Source organism: Lolium rigidum, chromosome 2, assembly GCF_022539505.1.
Source record: "Lolium rigidum isolate FL_2022 chromosome 2, APGP_CSIRO_Lrig_0.1, whole genome shotgun sequence".
Classification (NCBI taxonomy): Eukaryota; Viridiplantae; Streptophyta; class Magnoliopsida; order Poales; family Poaceae; genus Lolium; species Lolium rigidum.
This window is the reverse complement of record NC_061509.1, coordinates 221,878,315-221,893,810: the sequence shown is the minus strand read 5'-3', so window position 1 is coordinate 221,893,810 and position 15,496 is coordinate 221,878,315. Positions and strand designations below refer to the sequence as shown.

Here is a 15,496-nt window from a genome sequence, read left to right as displayed (position 1 = left end):
GGACCAATAATCTTATTTCTATGGTGGGACATTTATGTCTTAATGATTCATGTACTTGCACATGAAAATGGCTCTAGGATCCATCATAAGGGATGCATATGCACCTAATTTAGGCTCCACACCCAAGGGAATGAAACTTGACAAAATATTCACCATGTTGTATAGAATTTTAATGCTAGTAAATTCATGCCGCCCTCGAAAACACTTGTCTCATATAAGCACATTTGAGCATGTCCTCTTGCTGCATAGGGAGGATTAGGTTTTCTCTCATTAAAAAGCATTTACATGTTGCTACTTACTTTCTACATTTTATTTTATTGCAAACTATACACTCAGAACACCAAAACTACTGCATTATTATTATTATCATTTGATTGTCAAACCGCTAACCAATACCTTCAGCTTCTCGTGGGTTCGACAACCTTTTTATTAAAAAGTATTACAATTCATCTCCTGAACTTGGGAGCCATCAACAAGTATCTAAACAATGGAAATCTAATTCGGTGCACGGGAGCATATGAACTCGTTGTGTGAAAATAAATTTAAAATGTAAAAAAATTCAAAATAAAATTCAGCATGTACATCTGGGGCACACAAGTTTTTCGAGAAAAGGAACATTTTTTATGTCTCATGTAAAAACGATAAAATTTGATGGTCTAACATGACTATTTACATAGCATTTTTTTGTCTTTTTTTGCACAGGCCACATACATAAACAAATCTCGAAAATTTATGTACAAACATAGAATGTCTGAATTTAAGAGCAAATTTTATTTCAGAACTTTCTATTTTTTTTAATAAAATTTTAACAATAGGTCCATATGGGCTATGAGCCAAAACGAAGAAGCTTAACATAATTGCTTTCTTTGTGTTTAGACTGAGCGTTCTCCCTCGTTGGCTTGGCTGTTCTACAGTTGCACTTAATATACTCCTATGTGGCATGAACAAGTGGACACGCGTGGCCATCTTCGTTACAGGAGAATGGATCACCTGCACTTTTTTTTAGATGAGATCACATGCAGTTGAAATGGAGTAGCTGTCATTTTCACCAGTGAAACCTTGCGATCGATGTTCATGCTCTGCGGAGACATCTCTTAGCACATGCACTTGCCTTTTCTTCCTGTCCATACGACGACACTGCTGACGCCTAATCTTTCTGCATCAACGTTGAATAACCAACAAGTCACATCAGTCTGGATCACCCCTTCGGTCGCCGAAGGTGCTGCACACTTTGAAAAAGTTGACGGAGATCGAGTCGGAGATTATGAAGCGTCATTTTTTCGGATTAAATTTTGAGGTGACCTTCGTTAGCTTTGGCAGTTTCGTGGGCATCGTTCTACCTTATCATGTTGTCTGTCACTCCTAAAAGAGAGGGAAACTTCATGTGTCGAATATCGGGGCAGTGTCAAGAAGACAAATCAATCTATATGGCCAAGAGGGGAAAGAGCTTTTTCTTGTTGCGTGTGACTATTGCTCGTTGGAGTAACATCTTGCTATTTCTCGATCCACATCGACAGGGATCCAATAAGTGTTCAAAATCTTGTCACCTCTTTTGTACTTTAACGAATGCCAAGTTAAGATCAAATGGCATCTAACTGCGACCTAGCAATACTTAATTACCAAGGTAGTTGCGTAATAGTGAAACCACGGTTTATTTATTAAAAATATTTAATAAAAAGAATGAGACCCATTGGGAAGGAGCCCGCGGCATTTTAGTTAAGAAGAACAGTCTAATAACACCAAAATTGCAAGTAAGAGGACCCGAACTCGGGCGGGTGGAAAGACGTTAGCCCCTCCCACTGCAAAATATTGCTATTTATAAGATCTCTAATTCTATTTCTAAAATTTGGGTTTGTATTCTCTAAAGACGAGTTTTTGTATTAGAATCCAAGTGTCATCATCCAATCCTCAGTCCATGCATAAAAGCTAGAAGTTGTAACGATTGATAATTTTTTTTGGATTAGAAGTTCAGAACCTCAACGGCCGCGGCAGGCCGGCACCTCCACCTCCATCTCCACCCCCGTCGTCACCTCCCCGGCAGAAGACCTCGAGCCCGAGTTCGATGAGTACGTCACCAATGGCGATGACTTGTAAGAGTACACATAGATGGATGTGCAGTTCTTGGCTGATGATGATGATGAGGAGGAGACCGCCGAGGCAACGATGGATGCGAAAGTGGCGGCGGCAGCAGAGGCGGAGGAGGAGAACAACGACGACAACGACCTGGAGAGCTGGAGCGACAAGATGCACCCAGAGGAGAAGTTAGTAGAGCACATGTCCATTCTCGAGTCTTACGAAAGTCTGAAGAAGGGACAGGACGCCGCCCGTGCCAACGATGAGGCCTTAAAAGAGAAGTGTCAGCGCATCGTCAACATCTTCGTCGAACGGGCGCCCATTGAGGAGGGGGCTCGCCGCCTCATGGCGGACGAGTGGCAGCGGCTCCACGACGAGGCGCGTAAATGTCGGGCTCTTGTGTCGGGGATGAAGAAGGAGAGGCGGAGGAGGAAGGGCGGCGACGATGAAGCGGAGCCGTCGAGTGTCCCGAAGGACGGTGAGTAGGATAGGGACTACTCGTAGCCGTTTTCATTGAACTTATAATATATAATTAAAATTTGAACGAAACACTGTATTTTCGTCATATTTCAGTGTTTAGGGGTCACCTTTCGGAAACGCGACCGGGAAGAAACGCGCCGGCCTCAAAAACGACACCACCAAGCGGCGTCTCTCATTCGATCGATCCAACGCTTTTGCCATTTCAAGGACGAAAGTAGAGATGGTCTAAAATGATTTGCTGTTTCTCAGACTATTTTGCTAGTGAATAAGAGCGTGTGATACTATAAAGTGTCATTATGTTTTCTTTGCCTTAGCTCAGAACTACAATACATCATACCATGTGGCCACTTGTGCTCGGGAAGCAGCGAGCAATGCATGCACTTGCACTGCCCTCGCGGATGGCATGTGCGGCCGTACGTTCCTCGTCGGCGCGAGCTGCACGCGCTCTACTGCGGCAGGCCGTGCCATTGCCGGCGCCCAGCACGGGAGAATCGGGCGGCTACAAGCCGTGTGTAGTGGTATAGGCTGGATCTGCACCGTCCGACCCGATCTTGAAATGATTAAACTAGCACCGCATTGACCTGATGACCACTCGAAGCAAATCCACCCAGGAAATGTATATTTTTCTCGCCTGGAAAGAAGAAAAGATTCTCGAGTACTATGTACCTGGAAAGGAGACGGGGTTTGCGTTTTGCTCCTCCATGAAATTTTATATTCCACGCCTCCGCGAAGAATGAGTAGGGTTGATGTGTGATTTTAGGCACATACAACATAACATGGGCCCATAAATATGAAGGTTTATGCTGTCTATATGATAGTAACTAATGACGCTCGGTGGTAATTATGTGTTTTACAAAGCAATTTGTTTGGTCTCTTCTTTTGCATTTGAACACAAGCATTTTCTTTGGCCTCTTGTCGGCTTAGCACAATAAGATTGTGCGAAGCCAAGTATCTCTGCCAACTCACATAACTAGCACATGCGGTACTTACTTATATTCGAAGTTGAGATAGTCAACCCTTTGAGTATCTGTGTTAGAACGGGTTTTCAAAACTCACTTTACATACAACTATAATGTGTAATAATGAGATTAGATATGTGTCCTACAATTTATCTCTTTCCAAAAATCCATTTTATACACGTACTTAATATGGTATCAAAATGTTAGTCCCACATTAACCTCTCCCTTTTTGTTGAGGTATTAATATCTTTCTTGCTTTTTGCCCAATTAACCGGCCACGCTTCTACTAAGGCACATGCACCCTTGGATCTTCGCCAACATTGGGTAACTTTTTTGTTGAAATACACATACATCTCTTGACATTACACCAGTGAATTCCCAATCCCTTGCTTACTCTGCAATGACATCAATTGTAGATACGTTTGCAATTGACATATATTCTAATTCATAGATAAAAGTAGTAAAGATGGGGTTTGTGTTTCATCCCTCTATGAAACTACATATTTCATGGCTCCATAAATAACGGGCAGAGTTGACGTGTGATTTTAGGCACACCGCACACACAACATACTCAATATACCCTTGCAAAAAAGAAACGTGGACCCATAAATATGAAGCTTATGTTGTCTATGATACTAGTAACAAAGCCACTCTATGGTATGTTTCCTAGCTTCTTTTGCCTGTGAATAAGAACATTTCTTTATCCTCTTATTGTTAGTGAAATACTTAGCACAATAAGGTTGTCTAAAGATGTTATCTCCGCCGGCTCACATAATTAATTACTCACTAATACATCCGAAAGTGAGATAGTCAACCCTTTGAGTATCCATGTTAGAATGGGTTTTCAAGACCCATTTTACATACACCTTTAATGTGTAACAATGGATATTGAGATTAGACACATGTCCTACACCACACCACCATTTATCTCTTTCCGAAAATTCATTTTATGCGTGTACTTAATATGATATCGAAATGTTAGTCCTGCATTAACCACTTTCCTTTTCTTGAGGTATTAATTGTTAAGCTTCATGCACTAGCCACTTGAACCAAAAGTCCTAACTAATGGAAAGGGCTAGGCAATCTACTTTATACACTTCACAACACCCCCACTCGCGTGTGACGGGAGAAGAGAAAGTCAACACGTGAAAGAAAAAGAGCACACCGAAACAGGGCATCAGCGGTGGCTAAAGAGGGGGACAACAGCAATTTTTAGGCTTAATTGCGAAAACCATGTGAAAGCCAGGATTTGAACTCGAGACCTGGGGCTCTGATACCATGTTAAGCTTCATGCACTAGCCACTTGAACCAAAAGTCGAACTAATGGAAAGGGCTAGGCAATCTACTTTATACACTTCACAACATTAATATCTTTCTTGCTTTAGCGTAATTAACTGGCCACACTTCTACTACCGCACGTGTATGCTCAGATCTTCGCCAACATTGGGTAACTTTTTTTTTGCGCGAAACACAAATTTATTGTCTTCAAAGCTATTGTGGTTTAGTTGAAATACATCTACACCTCTTAACACTACAACAACGAATTCCCAATCATTTGATTACTTTGCACTGACACTAATTATTTCTAGACACCACTACGAATTGAGTATCTTCTAATTCATCAATAAAAAAATAAATTGTTGTGTGGATGAATCAATATTCCACGTATAAGTGGCAATGTTTGCGTATATGTGCCCCATTCTGTATACTAGTTTAAGAAGCCAGTTCAAACAGAAAAAAACAATAACCATATATTGAAGCACTATATGACCTCTCACGATCCTTGGTCAAAATAAAGCGAAATCCGGGGGGCGCAGAAGGGAGAAAACAATCACCGCCTCCATCCACCTCGACCCGCACTAGTGCTTCATCGCAACTCCAACTCATCTCCCTCCTCCCCACTTTTCCAGATCTACTCCTCCACTGCCGCCACCCATGGCGTCTCCAGCCGGAAACCCTAATCCCAACCCCAATCCCCCCTTCGAGATGGCCATGCTCTTCCGGCCGCCGCCGCCCAACCCCGCCGCGCCCATCTTCCCCGCCGTCGCCGGCCCGCCGCCGCCCTCCGGCCCCTACTCCTACCCCCCGGCCACCCCTCCCTTCCACCACCTCCCCTACCCCCACTACGCGCAGGACCCCATGCCCCGCCCAGTCATGTCCTACGCCATGCCCACCCCAAACCCCAACCCCAACCCCAACCCCGGGGCTCGCCTCATGCAGCTGCTCGGCAACGCCGGCTCGGGCCACCTCGAGTCCGCGGTCTCCATGCCCCCGCCCTCGTCCGACTTCGCCGCCTCGCAGCCGCTCCAGCTCCCGGCGATGCCGTCCGCGCCCCCGGCCAGGATGCTCAGCACCACCAGCAGCAAGGTGCCCAGGGGCCGGCTCCTGGGCGCCGGGGACAAGGCGGTGCACAACGTTGACTCCAGGCTGCCCGGGGAGGCGCAGCCGCCGCAGCTGGAGGTCACGCCCATCACCAAGTACACGTCGGACCCCGGCCTCGTGCTCGGCAGGCAGATCGCCGTCAACAGGACCTACATCGTCTATGGGCTCAAGATGGGCAACATCCGCGTGCTCAACATCAACACCGCGCTACGCTCACTGCTCCGGGGCCACACACAGGTATATATATATATATATATTTTAGTTTCAGAGAGGTAAATCGTTGGTTAGTTGATTCTGCTGTAGAGATGTTCATTTGAGAAATTTGATGCGCTGGGTTATGGGTACTACTAATGAATGACGCATCAGGCGTTGTGTTCAGCTTATAAGGGAAAATGTTTGAAAAATTCGAAGTGAAGTTGTTGCATAGCCCATAAGCTAGATTGCTAGAATAACATACAGTTAGACATTTTACCCTTTCTAGTGCGGTCATTTGTTGTTCGTGGCTCGTTCTGATGCATGTTACTTCCAAAGCAACTTCGTGTTTTCTTCTTATGATATGATACATTATTATTTGCACTTGAGGCCATGATGAGGTTGATCAAATAACTATGTAGTAACAACCATGCTATTTTGGATTTTATGTTTGCTAGATTGTTAAGCAACACTGATCTGGCATAATTTGCTGAATCACACATCTTATGGCATGGCACCCACTCAAGTATTGGTAGACATTATTGTGTGGTGATTCATTTTCAGCATTTATGTTCGCTCAAGGAAGTGAATGAGGATTTCTAATGTCAATATTTGTTACTCCTCTGATCCAAATTAGTTGACGCTGGTTCATTGAACCTAGAAAGATTTTAGGCAACATTTTGCCTAAATCTCCGACAATTAATTTGGATCAGAAGGAGTATTTTATCTTTAAATGGCTATACACTCCTCATTTTCGCGTGGGTGTGACTTTTGCTCGGTGTATGAAACTTCTTTTGTTTCTTATGCCTTGTCTTTTGTTTTTGTGCAGAGGGTCACGGACATGGCTTTCTTTGCTGACGACGTCCATCGCTTAGCAAGGTACTGTGCAATGAACAGCAAAATAATCTGTATTTGTTCATAATGCCCCTAGTTAGCAGCAGAACAAAAAGTTATCTTCACTCTCCTGATTCTCCTTTGGACATCACATATTTAACATTTGCGAGGTCATGCATCTCTAATATTTACTATGAAAATATCAAATCCTTCTCCGTATTGTTCAGTATTCTGTTGGTCATATATGCTAACTTGGTTGCTTCTGCTGCAGCGCGAGTGTAGATGGTCGGATTTATGTGTGGAGGATTGATGAGGGACACGACGAAGAAAATAAACCACAAATTTCAGGCAAGATAGAAGTCGCCATACAGATTGTAGATGATGCCGAAGCTTACCATCCAAGGATCTGTTGGCACTCTCATAAGCAAGTAAGGAATTATTTGCATCTCAGTTGCTACCAAGCTATGTTTGCATGCCAACTTACTAATTTAGTTGCACTATGTCCTACAGGAACTTCTTTTTGTTGGAATCAGAAACTATGTCTTAAGAATAGACACGACTAAAGTGGGAAAGGGAAGAGACTTTAATACGGAAGAACCTATTAAATGTCATCTTGACGAGCTGATTGATGGTGTACGCTTAGTTGGTAAGCATGATGGTGACGTGACAGATTTGTCCATATCTCAGTGGATGACCACCCGACTGGCTTCAGGATCAAAAGATGGCACGGTTTGTATCGATTTCCTTCCTGTTTATTTGTAAAACTTGGAATTCCCAGAGAATCGGCAGAAAAATATTTCGTAAAACTGTATTTTCTTGAAGATGTGCTTGAACATTTTTCCGAGAAAAATAGGGAAGCTTGCTTCATCTTTCATGTCATTGAGTAAATAATATGAACAACCATTGATATGTAACTGACATGTTCAGCAATAGGCATGCAGAGTTTTATTTTAACTTTAGTATCTTAGTGCTTTGCTCTCTTGTAGTGGCACAACACAACTTCCCGAGGAAGGAAAACAAACCATTTATCTCTGGGTATATATTGTCAAGGGTTATTTGGATGGGGCTGTCATGACATATTCTGGAAACAGTCCATCGAATATCTGTTGTCTGGACTGTTACTCCCTTGATTTCATGGGTTTGACTGCATTTACACAATTCCTCATATATCAAAGAAGTATTAACTGTATAAACTACCCCATCCGATCCAAATTACTTGTCGAACGACAAGTAATTTGGATCGGATGGAGTGTTATCAATGCAAGGAAAAAACCATGAAGTACATTTCATCTGCTATGTTCGTGTAACTCTAGATTTGATAATTATCAGCCTGTCCATACTGTCCTGGGATGAGAAGTCTGATGCTGTTCGGTTACTGCTAATAGTTGGCTGGAAAATAACATCAACTGCTTAAGCAGAAATGAGGCCACCAGCAGTTTTGTTACTTAGTTGGTCTTTCTTTTTCAAGTTAGGTATAATCTGTTCTAGAGAAGTGCTAATCATCCTTATGAAGCGTATTTGTAATGTATGTAGTTCTATTCTGCAGGTAAAGATTTGGGATGATCGCAAGCCAGTGCCTTTGTCGATCCTGAAGCCACATGATGGTCAAGCTGTTTACTCAGTTGCCTTTCTTACAGCACCTGAGCGCCCACATCATATAAATCTTATCACGGCAGTATGCATTCTTACACATATTACTTTTGTGCCAATGTTTGCCCCATTTGACCTCCCTTTTTCAAGCACACATTTCTCTTGGGGCATCTTGTTCAGCTCCTCGTAATAAATCTATCCTGGGCTAAATGCTTTATCCAGGAGTTTGAACTTACTATTGTGCTGGAAAATAGTGGGTGCATAACTTGTGCGTCGGTGTCGAGCCCATACAACATTACATCTACAAAACACATTGACAGATTGATATGTATCTTCTGTCTCAGTTAAAAATGAACTATTAGGTGATTATACTGTTTGATTTTGAATAAAAATCTAAACAGAGCAGTTTTTGCATACAATTGCCAGGGGCTAAGGAGGCAAAGACTGCTCATGGTTTGGATAATCTGTGAAATGCTAGATTTATTTTATATGATTTTTAAACGAGCGGAATTGTGGATATTCCAATTCTGTTAGAAACAATCAAGATTTGAATCTGCTCTTGTAATCTTCGGATAAACAGAATAATTGACTGCATTTTGTATTACGTTAACATCATCTTACATGCTATTCTGGTTCTTAATTCTGCAGGGTCCTCTAAACCGAGAAATTAGAATTTGGGCTTCTACTAATGAAGAAGGCTGGCTGTTTCCAAGCGAATCTGAGACTTGGAATTGCACCCAGACTTTGGAACTTGTTAGTTCTCTGGAACCTAAGGCCGAGGATGCATTTTTCAACCAAGTCGCAGTGCTGCCTCAAGCAAACATTATTTTACTTGCGAATGCTAAGAAGAATGCTATTTACGCTGTGCATGTTGAGTATGGCCCGGACCCTGCTTCTACCCGCTTGGATTATATTGCAGATTTTACAGTTGCGATGCCTATTCTGAGTCTCACTGGCACACATGAAAGCCAACCTGATGGTGAACAGGTAGTTCAAGTCTATTGTGTGCAAACAATGGCCATCCAGCAGTATGGGCTGGAGTTATCACTTTGTTCGCCTCCTACATCTGATACTACTGGACTTGGAAGAGACCCAGCTATTTCCCGTGTTCACGATACACCTCTGGAAGTGGCAGGAGCAGAGTCATCCACAGGAACTAGCTTTACTGATTCTTATACTGTTGGTGCATCGAGTAAACAATCGACTATTGATCAGACTACAGGTAAAGGAGTTATCATTTCTCATTCAATTGCTTCAATTAAGTAAGAGATCTTTTAGCCTACCCTAACTTGCATCAGAAAAAGGCTTCTATGTTCTTGTAACTAAGAGATCTTTTCTTGTGTTTTATCTGCAGAATTTGATCATAAACCATCAGCTCCACCACTTGCACACACAGGTGATGGTTCTGCGCATCTTCCTTCTGCCCCTCTTGCAGCAAACACGGATCTTACTGGATCAGGACCATCACTAGGCAATCGTGACAAAGACCAATCAGCATTGGATCATCAGACAAACCGAAGCACTGAGCCGGTTGCGTTGATTAGGCAAGATACACCAATGCCAAAACCACTTCCCTTGACTAGACAAGATACACCCATGCCAAAGGACAGTTTTGGGAAGGATGAATATAGAGACAGTCACAGTGATGTTAAAATGCTTCCAAATCCTCGTATGATGTTTAAGGTAGGAGGCAATGCCACTCATCTCATAACTCCATCTGAAATTATATCAGGTGCTCTATCTACTGCTGAAAGCAATCAGGTCTCTAAATCTGATGGCGCAAAAATCCAGGATGGCTCTGTTAGTAGCCCTCGGATTACAGAAGTGGAAGCAAAACATGTCGATGAGAGTAAATCTGGTCAGGAACTTGAAGCTATCAAGGAAGCTCAAGCTGTTTGTGAAAGCTCAGAGAAAGCACAAAATTTGTTTGAGCAAACTGTTGAAATGGTAAGTGAGCGTTCAGTAACAACTGATAAGTATAGTGTTGAAGAATCACAGCCATCATTGGATAGACTGGTTCCTGACCATACTGTTGCTGCTGGAGAAAATGTTCTGAACAAAAGTGTGGAAATGCCTGGCAGAAGTGATAACTCCTCTGTGTCTAGGGACCAATCATCTGCCAAGGAGAAGGTTCTTCATCTTCAATCATCTGGTCAATCATCACCTTCTGCAAGTGCATTTAACTCAACTGAGTCTTCACATGAACCTGTCAGCAGTGCATACCCTCCTATTGATTCATCTTCAGAAGTAGCTGATATGCAAAGTATGCTTCAACAGGTGATCATCTATTATCTGTGCACTCTGGAGTAACTTTAGTGGAATGGAGATGCTTGTAATATTCTAAAGTTATACTCTGCCTTTTTACGCTGGATATATCTAACATATTTGGTGTAACATTTCCCCTAATTCAAGGTTTTAAGCTTTATAGATTGTAGACTGCACTCTCAACATTGGATGTTAGTTAGATCTTACTCAACTAGTTTCGTGTTAGATGGACTTTATAAATAGTGTTGCAAGCTTCTTAGCTTTTGTAGCACTTGAAAACATTACTTAAATCCTGATTATGGACTTCATAAATTGTGTAGCATGTGTGGTCTTTTATAGAAACATTACTAAATCTATGTGTGCTTTATAAGCATTTAGGAGTTATTTCAGACCAAAAGTTTTGGCTGGAATGTACCTTTTTTTTGCACCGGATTGTTCTTATGTAGAGCATACAAGCTTAAGCTTGAGGTTAACAGGTCCAAAATATTCTTACATGTCTTCTCCATTTGCATATAAGCATTAAGATTCCGTAATATTTTGGCTGGAACTTGAGTAACTGACAGTTGACCGGTTACTAGACTTGTTACTGGGAAATCACAGGGTTGTGTTTTCTATGTTGACTTATGGATTTCAGTTTATTTACGGTGTTGCTCATGTGTCTTGCAGCTAATAATCATGCAGAAGGACATGCAGAAGCAGCTAAGTACTGTCGTTATTGCTCCCATTGCAAAGGAAGGTAAAAGAATTGAGACGTCGCTAGGCCGTACCATGGAGAAATCTATCAAGGCTAGCATGGATGCCTTGTCGGCTCGTTTCCTGGAGGAGAACACCAAACGTGAAAAGGCAGAAAGGGAACGAATGCAGCAAATGACCACTCTCATCTCAAGCTCAATCAGCAAGGACCTTCCCGCTATGTTGGAGAAGTCACTTAAGAAAGAAGTTTCTTCACTTGGACCTGTTGTTGCACGGACAATGACACCTATTATTGAGAAGTCCTTGGGCTCTATAATTGCTGATTCAGTTCAGGTTTGTGCCTAACTTCTTGTTGTATTTGTTCTTCTTGATTTTGTCACCCTTGCTTTTATTAACTGTTTGCTTTTTAGAAAGCGGTGGGTGACAAGGTGGTCAATCAGCTGGACAAGTCTGTTACTGCAAAACTTGAAGCTACAGTTGCTAGGCAAATCCAATTGCAATTTCATACATCTGTAAAGCAGATTCTTCAGGTATGTATCGTCTTGTAGTTTGTTATTATACTGTAGCCCAGCAGCTCTGCTTTGTCATGTAACATGTTACTCTTGATTTATTTGTCGGATGCTTGTGTCTCAGTAGATGACTTATGTTATTTGTCCATATACAAAGTTTGCTCTTAAGTCAATCTGTTCTTAGCTTTGCCACATGTACTAATTTGTTTTAAATGGATGCATGCAGGATGTGTTACGCACCAGCTTTGAATCATTGCTTGTTCCAGCATTTGAACAATCCTGTAAGACAATGTTTGAGCAGGTGGATAGTGCATTTCAGAAAGGAATGTCCGAGCATGCTGTTGCTATTCAGCAGCAGGTTGAGGCAGCACATACTCCATTGGTGCTCACCTTAAAGGTATAGGATTGCGGAATTACCTTTTTTTTTTGTTGCTACAATCTGTTTTATACTCTTATATTTGTATTTGGAATGGCAAGAAATAGTAAGTTAAAACTTAGCTCCTTTTCTTTCCAATTTATAGTACTAAAAGGAAACTCTTCATACAATTTTCAGGAAACTATCACTTCTGCGTCGTCAATCACCCAGAGTCTTACATCAGAGTTACTTGATGGCCATCGCAAACTATTGGCACTGGTTACATCTGGGAACGCCAATGCGCAAAATACGAATGTTTTGCAGCCCAACAATGGCCCTATCACTGGCCCCCCAGAGGTGCCAAAACCTTCCGATTTTCCATAATGGTTCTTACTATGATTATTGTTTATGTGTAAAATAATCTGTGCCGACGGTCTAAGCCTTTTGATGTAGTAGTGTTTTAGCTGGGTTCACGTGCCTTATATTCCTGTTATTTTAAACGATATTATGAGCTTACTCATAGTTTTCATGTACCTTCATACCTTGCATTTTGTCAGGTTGAGGCTCCATTGGATCCGATGAAGGAGCTGGGAAGACTGATATCTGAACGCAAATTTGATGAGGCTTTTACAGTGGCGCTTCAAAGAAGTGACGTGTCAATTGTGTCTTGGTTATGCTCTCAGGTATCTTCCTCCTTCATTAATCAACTAATGCAGAACTAGCAATCTTAAAAAAAAAAACAGAACTACATGACCTTTGTTCATTATTACCTTCCTAATTACTGGAATAGCCTGGGTTGGATTATGATAGCTGACCCTGTTGTACAGGTTGATTTGCGTGGGTTATGTACGATGGCCCCACTTCCTCTAAACCAGGGAGTTCTTCTAGCCCTACTACAGCAGCTAGCAGTTGATATTTACACCGAGTCATCCCGGAAAATCCAATGGATGACAGATGTTGCTATGGCAATCAATCCGACAGACCAAGTCATCGCCGCACACGTGAGGCCTATCTTTGAGCAAGTCTACGCCAAATTGGCTCACCACCGGACACTCCCCAGCACCAATCCAGCAGATATCAGCAATCTCCGCTTGCTCATGCATGTCATTAACTCAGTTCTGCTTAGCTATAAGTGATTCCCTTTGGCTGCAGAAACTCTGGGGAGTATGGTCTATTCTTTCTTTGTATAGAGAGAAATTTTGAAAAGCAAGGGAAATCTAGAAGGATGATGAAACTACCACCAGCAAAACTCGGGCGAGGGTGGATGTGTTCCCCCTTGTGTAAATTAGGCTTGTATTGGACTTAAATTGGCGTGTTTCCATGTGAACTGTCGACAAGTCTATTGTTCTTTTAGCGCACAGTCGTCCTTTGTAGCTCCAAGTTTTGATAGAGTAGAAGCCGCTTGCACTAGTGACCGGCCGTTTGCTTGCACCTGAACATGAACCGCAAGAGATCGATGATCTTCAGGTGCAAAGAAATTGTTGCTTATTGTGTTTGTTTGTTAACTGTGTTATTACATCGGAAGCATCTTGTCTAAAATGTACTTGTAGGCTGAACACTGCACTGTTTCTGTATTATGGGGCGGGTGGCTGAGAGCAACTGTAGGAGATCCTTTAGAAGTGGTCAAACACTTAAAATAACAGTTCTTTGCAGTTTTAGTTTGAAAAAAGACCCAAGCAGAGCCCTTAAAATTGTTCAACCCTTGAATTTTTTTAAAGGGCAAGAAAAATTCCCACCTGGGACCTTTATATCTAAAGTTCTGGAGCTGGAACCTGCAGACCTTGCATACAGGTCAAAGCTGATGGTTGGGAAATTTTAGCTTGCGCTCGACAGATTGCCGTTGGACTCCCTGGAGTACCGTGCCCTTGATTGCGACCACCTCGAGTCCGGCTAGCACCACCAGAATGATGTGGGATGTGGGAGTAGGATCCATCTTTTAACGTCATTTTTGTTGGGAAAAATTTGCTACAGGACACTGTTATTTTCTGACATTTGCTGAAACACACCACTCGATTATATCTTTGCCAGGTACCATTATAATTTTGTGACACATTTGCTAGAACACACCACCTGGCTGAAAATGGAAAGTTTTGCCCTTTGTCTTCAAACCAGTCATCCCACGTAAAAGTGCAAAACTTTCTGTTTCTAGTCAGGTGGTGTGTTCTGGCAAATGTGTCACAAAATCGTAATGGTACCTAGCAAAGACACAATTGGACGGTGTGTTTGAGCAAATGCCAAAAAATAACGGTGTTTGTAGTTCCTATATCACACAAGGTGGGACCTATCATAAGATCAACTTAAAAAATAATGTTAGGAGATGCTCTTAGCCATGTGGCATCTGCAAATAATTCTTTGCATCATTTAAAAGTTGTTCCAAACTACTCTATCCATCCTATAATACAAGATGTTACTCCCTCCGTTCCTAGATATAAGGTGTATAGTTTTTTGAGAAAAGACCCAAAAATATAAGGTGGATAGTACCAGATATAGGTTATCAGTGGGAAGTACAACAGGTGGAGGAACATGTTTTCAAGGTCAACTTTCCAAGCAAGAATGAGTTAGTGAGAGTGCTTGAGCGATTTCATGTCCCTGATTCCACTATCATTTTGTCTTTTGATTTTTTTTTTGGAAGAAAGAGGTTCAATTAGTTTGGGCTCCTGAGGATGTTTGGATGCGGGTGTATGGATTACCACCGGTGGCGCTTGATGATTATCTTGCTCTTTAGGCTCTGGGAGATGTTTTTAGCAAGACAAAAGAGATTGATATTGGTTTTACTCGACATAATAATGTGCTCCCTATGCTCATCACTTGCCTAGACACTGCTATCATCCCCGATACTTGGGATGTCAAGATTAAACGTGAATTTTTTAGATTGAGATTTGAGGTGGAGGGCGTGCCGCACCAAACAACTACGGATGTTACTATGTCGGAGGCCCCTGGTGATGGAGGAGGTGGTGATCCTCAGATACATGGTCAAGATAAAGTAGCAGAGCCCGATCGTAATGCAAAGAGAACTAAGAATATCAGAGAAAATGAGGGGGATAAAGGAGATAAGGGTGGTTCAACTTTGCCACCCAATGATAGTGTTCATACAATAGGTGTGGTTAAAAATATAACAAGGTATGATACTGTATTTTCTTATTCAAATGAAATATGTTTAAGGC

At 42.1% G+C, this 15,496-nt stretch overlaps 1 protein-coding gene across 2 annotated transcripts; it reads left to right on the top strand.

The window, feature by feature from the left end:
• The first annotated feature begins 5,379 nt into the window (after positions 1-5,379).
• On the top strand, positions 5,380-13,837 carry LOC124693020 (enhancer of mRNA-decapping protein 4-like). Of its 2 annotated transcripts, XM_047226463.1 has the most exons (14): positions 5,380-6,131; positions 6,916-6,965; positions 7,192-7,348; positions 7,431-7,649; positions 8,467-8,595; positions 9,159-9,732; positions 9,865-10,193; positions 10,302-10,787; positions 11,442-11,801; positions 11,879-11,998; positions 12,204-12,374; positions 12,531-12,689; positions 12,890-13,015; positions 13,160-13,837. In XM_047226463.1, exons 1-14 carry the CDS (start codon positions 5,448-5,450, stop codon positions 13,466-13,468), a joined length of 3,873 nt encoding a protein of 1,290 aa, XP_047082419.1. In that variant the 5' UTR covers positions 5,380-5,447; the 3' UTR covers positions 13,469-13,837. The 2 variants fall into 2 exon arrangements, with proteins under 2 accessions (XP_047082419.1, XP_047082418.1); XM_047226462.1 differs by having other exon boundaries at positions 9,865-10,787.
• Positions 13,838-15,496: the final 1,659 nt, after the last annotated feature.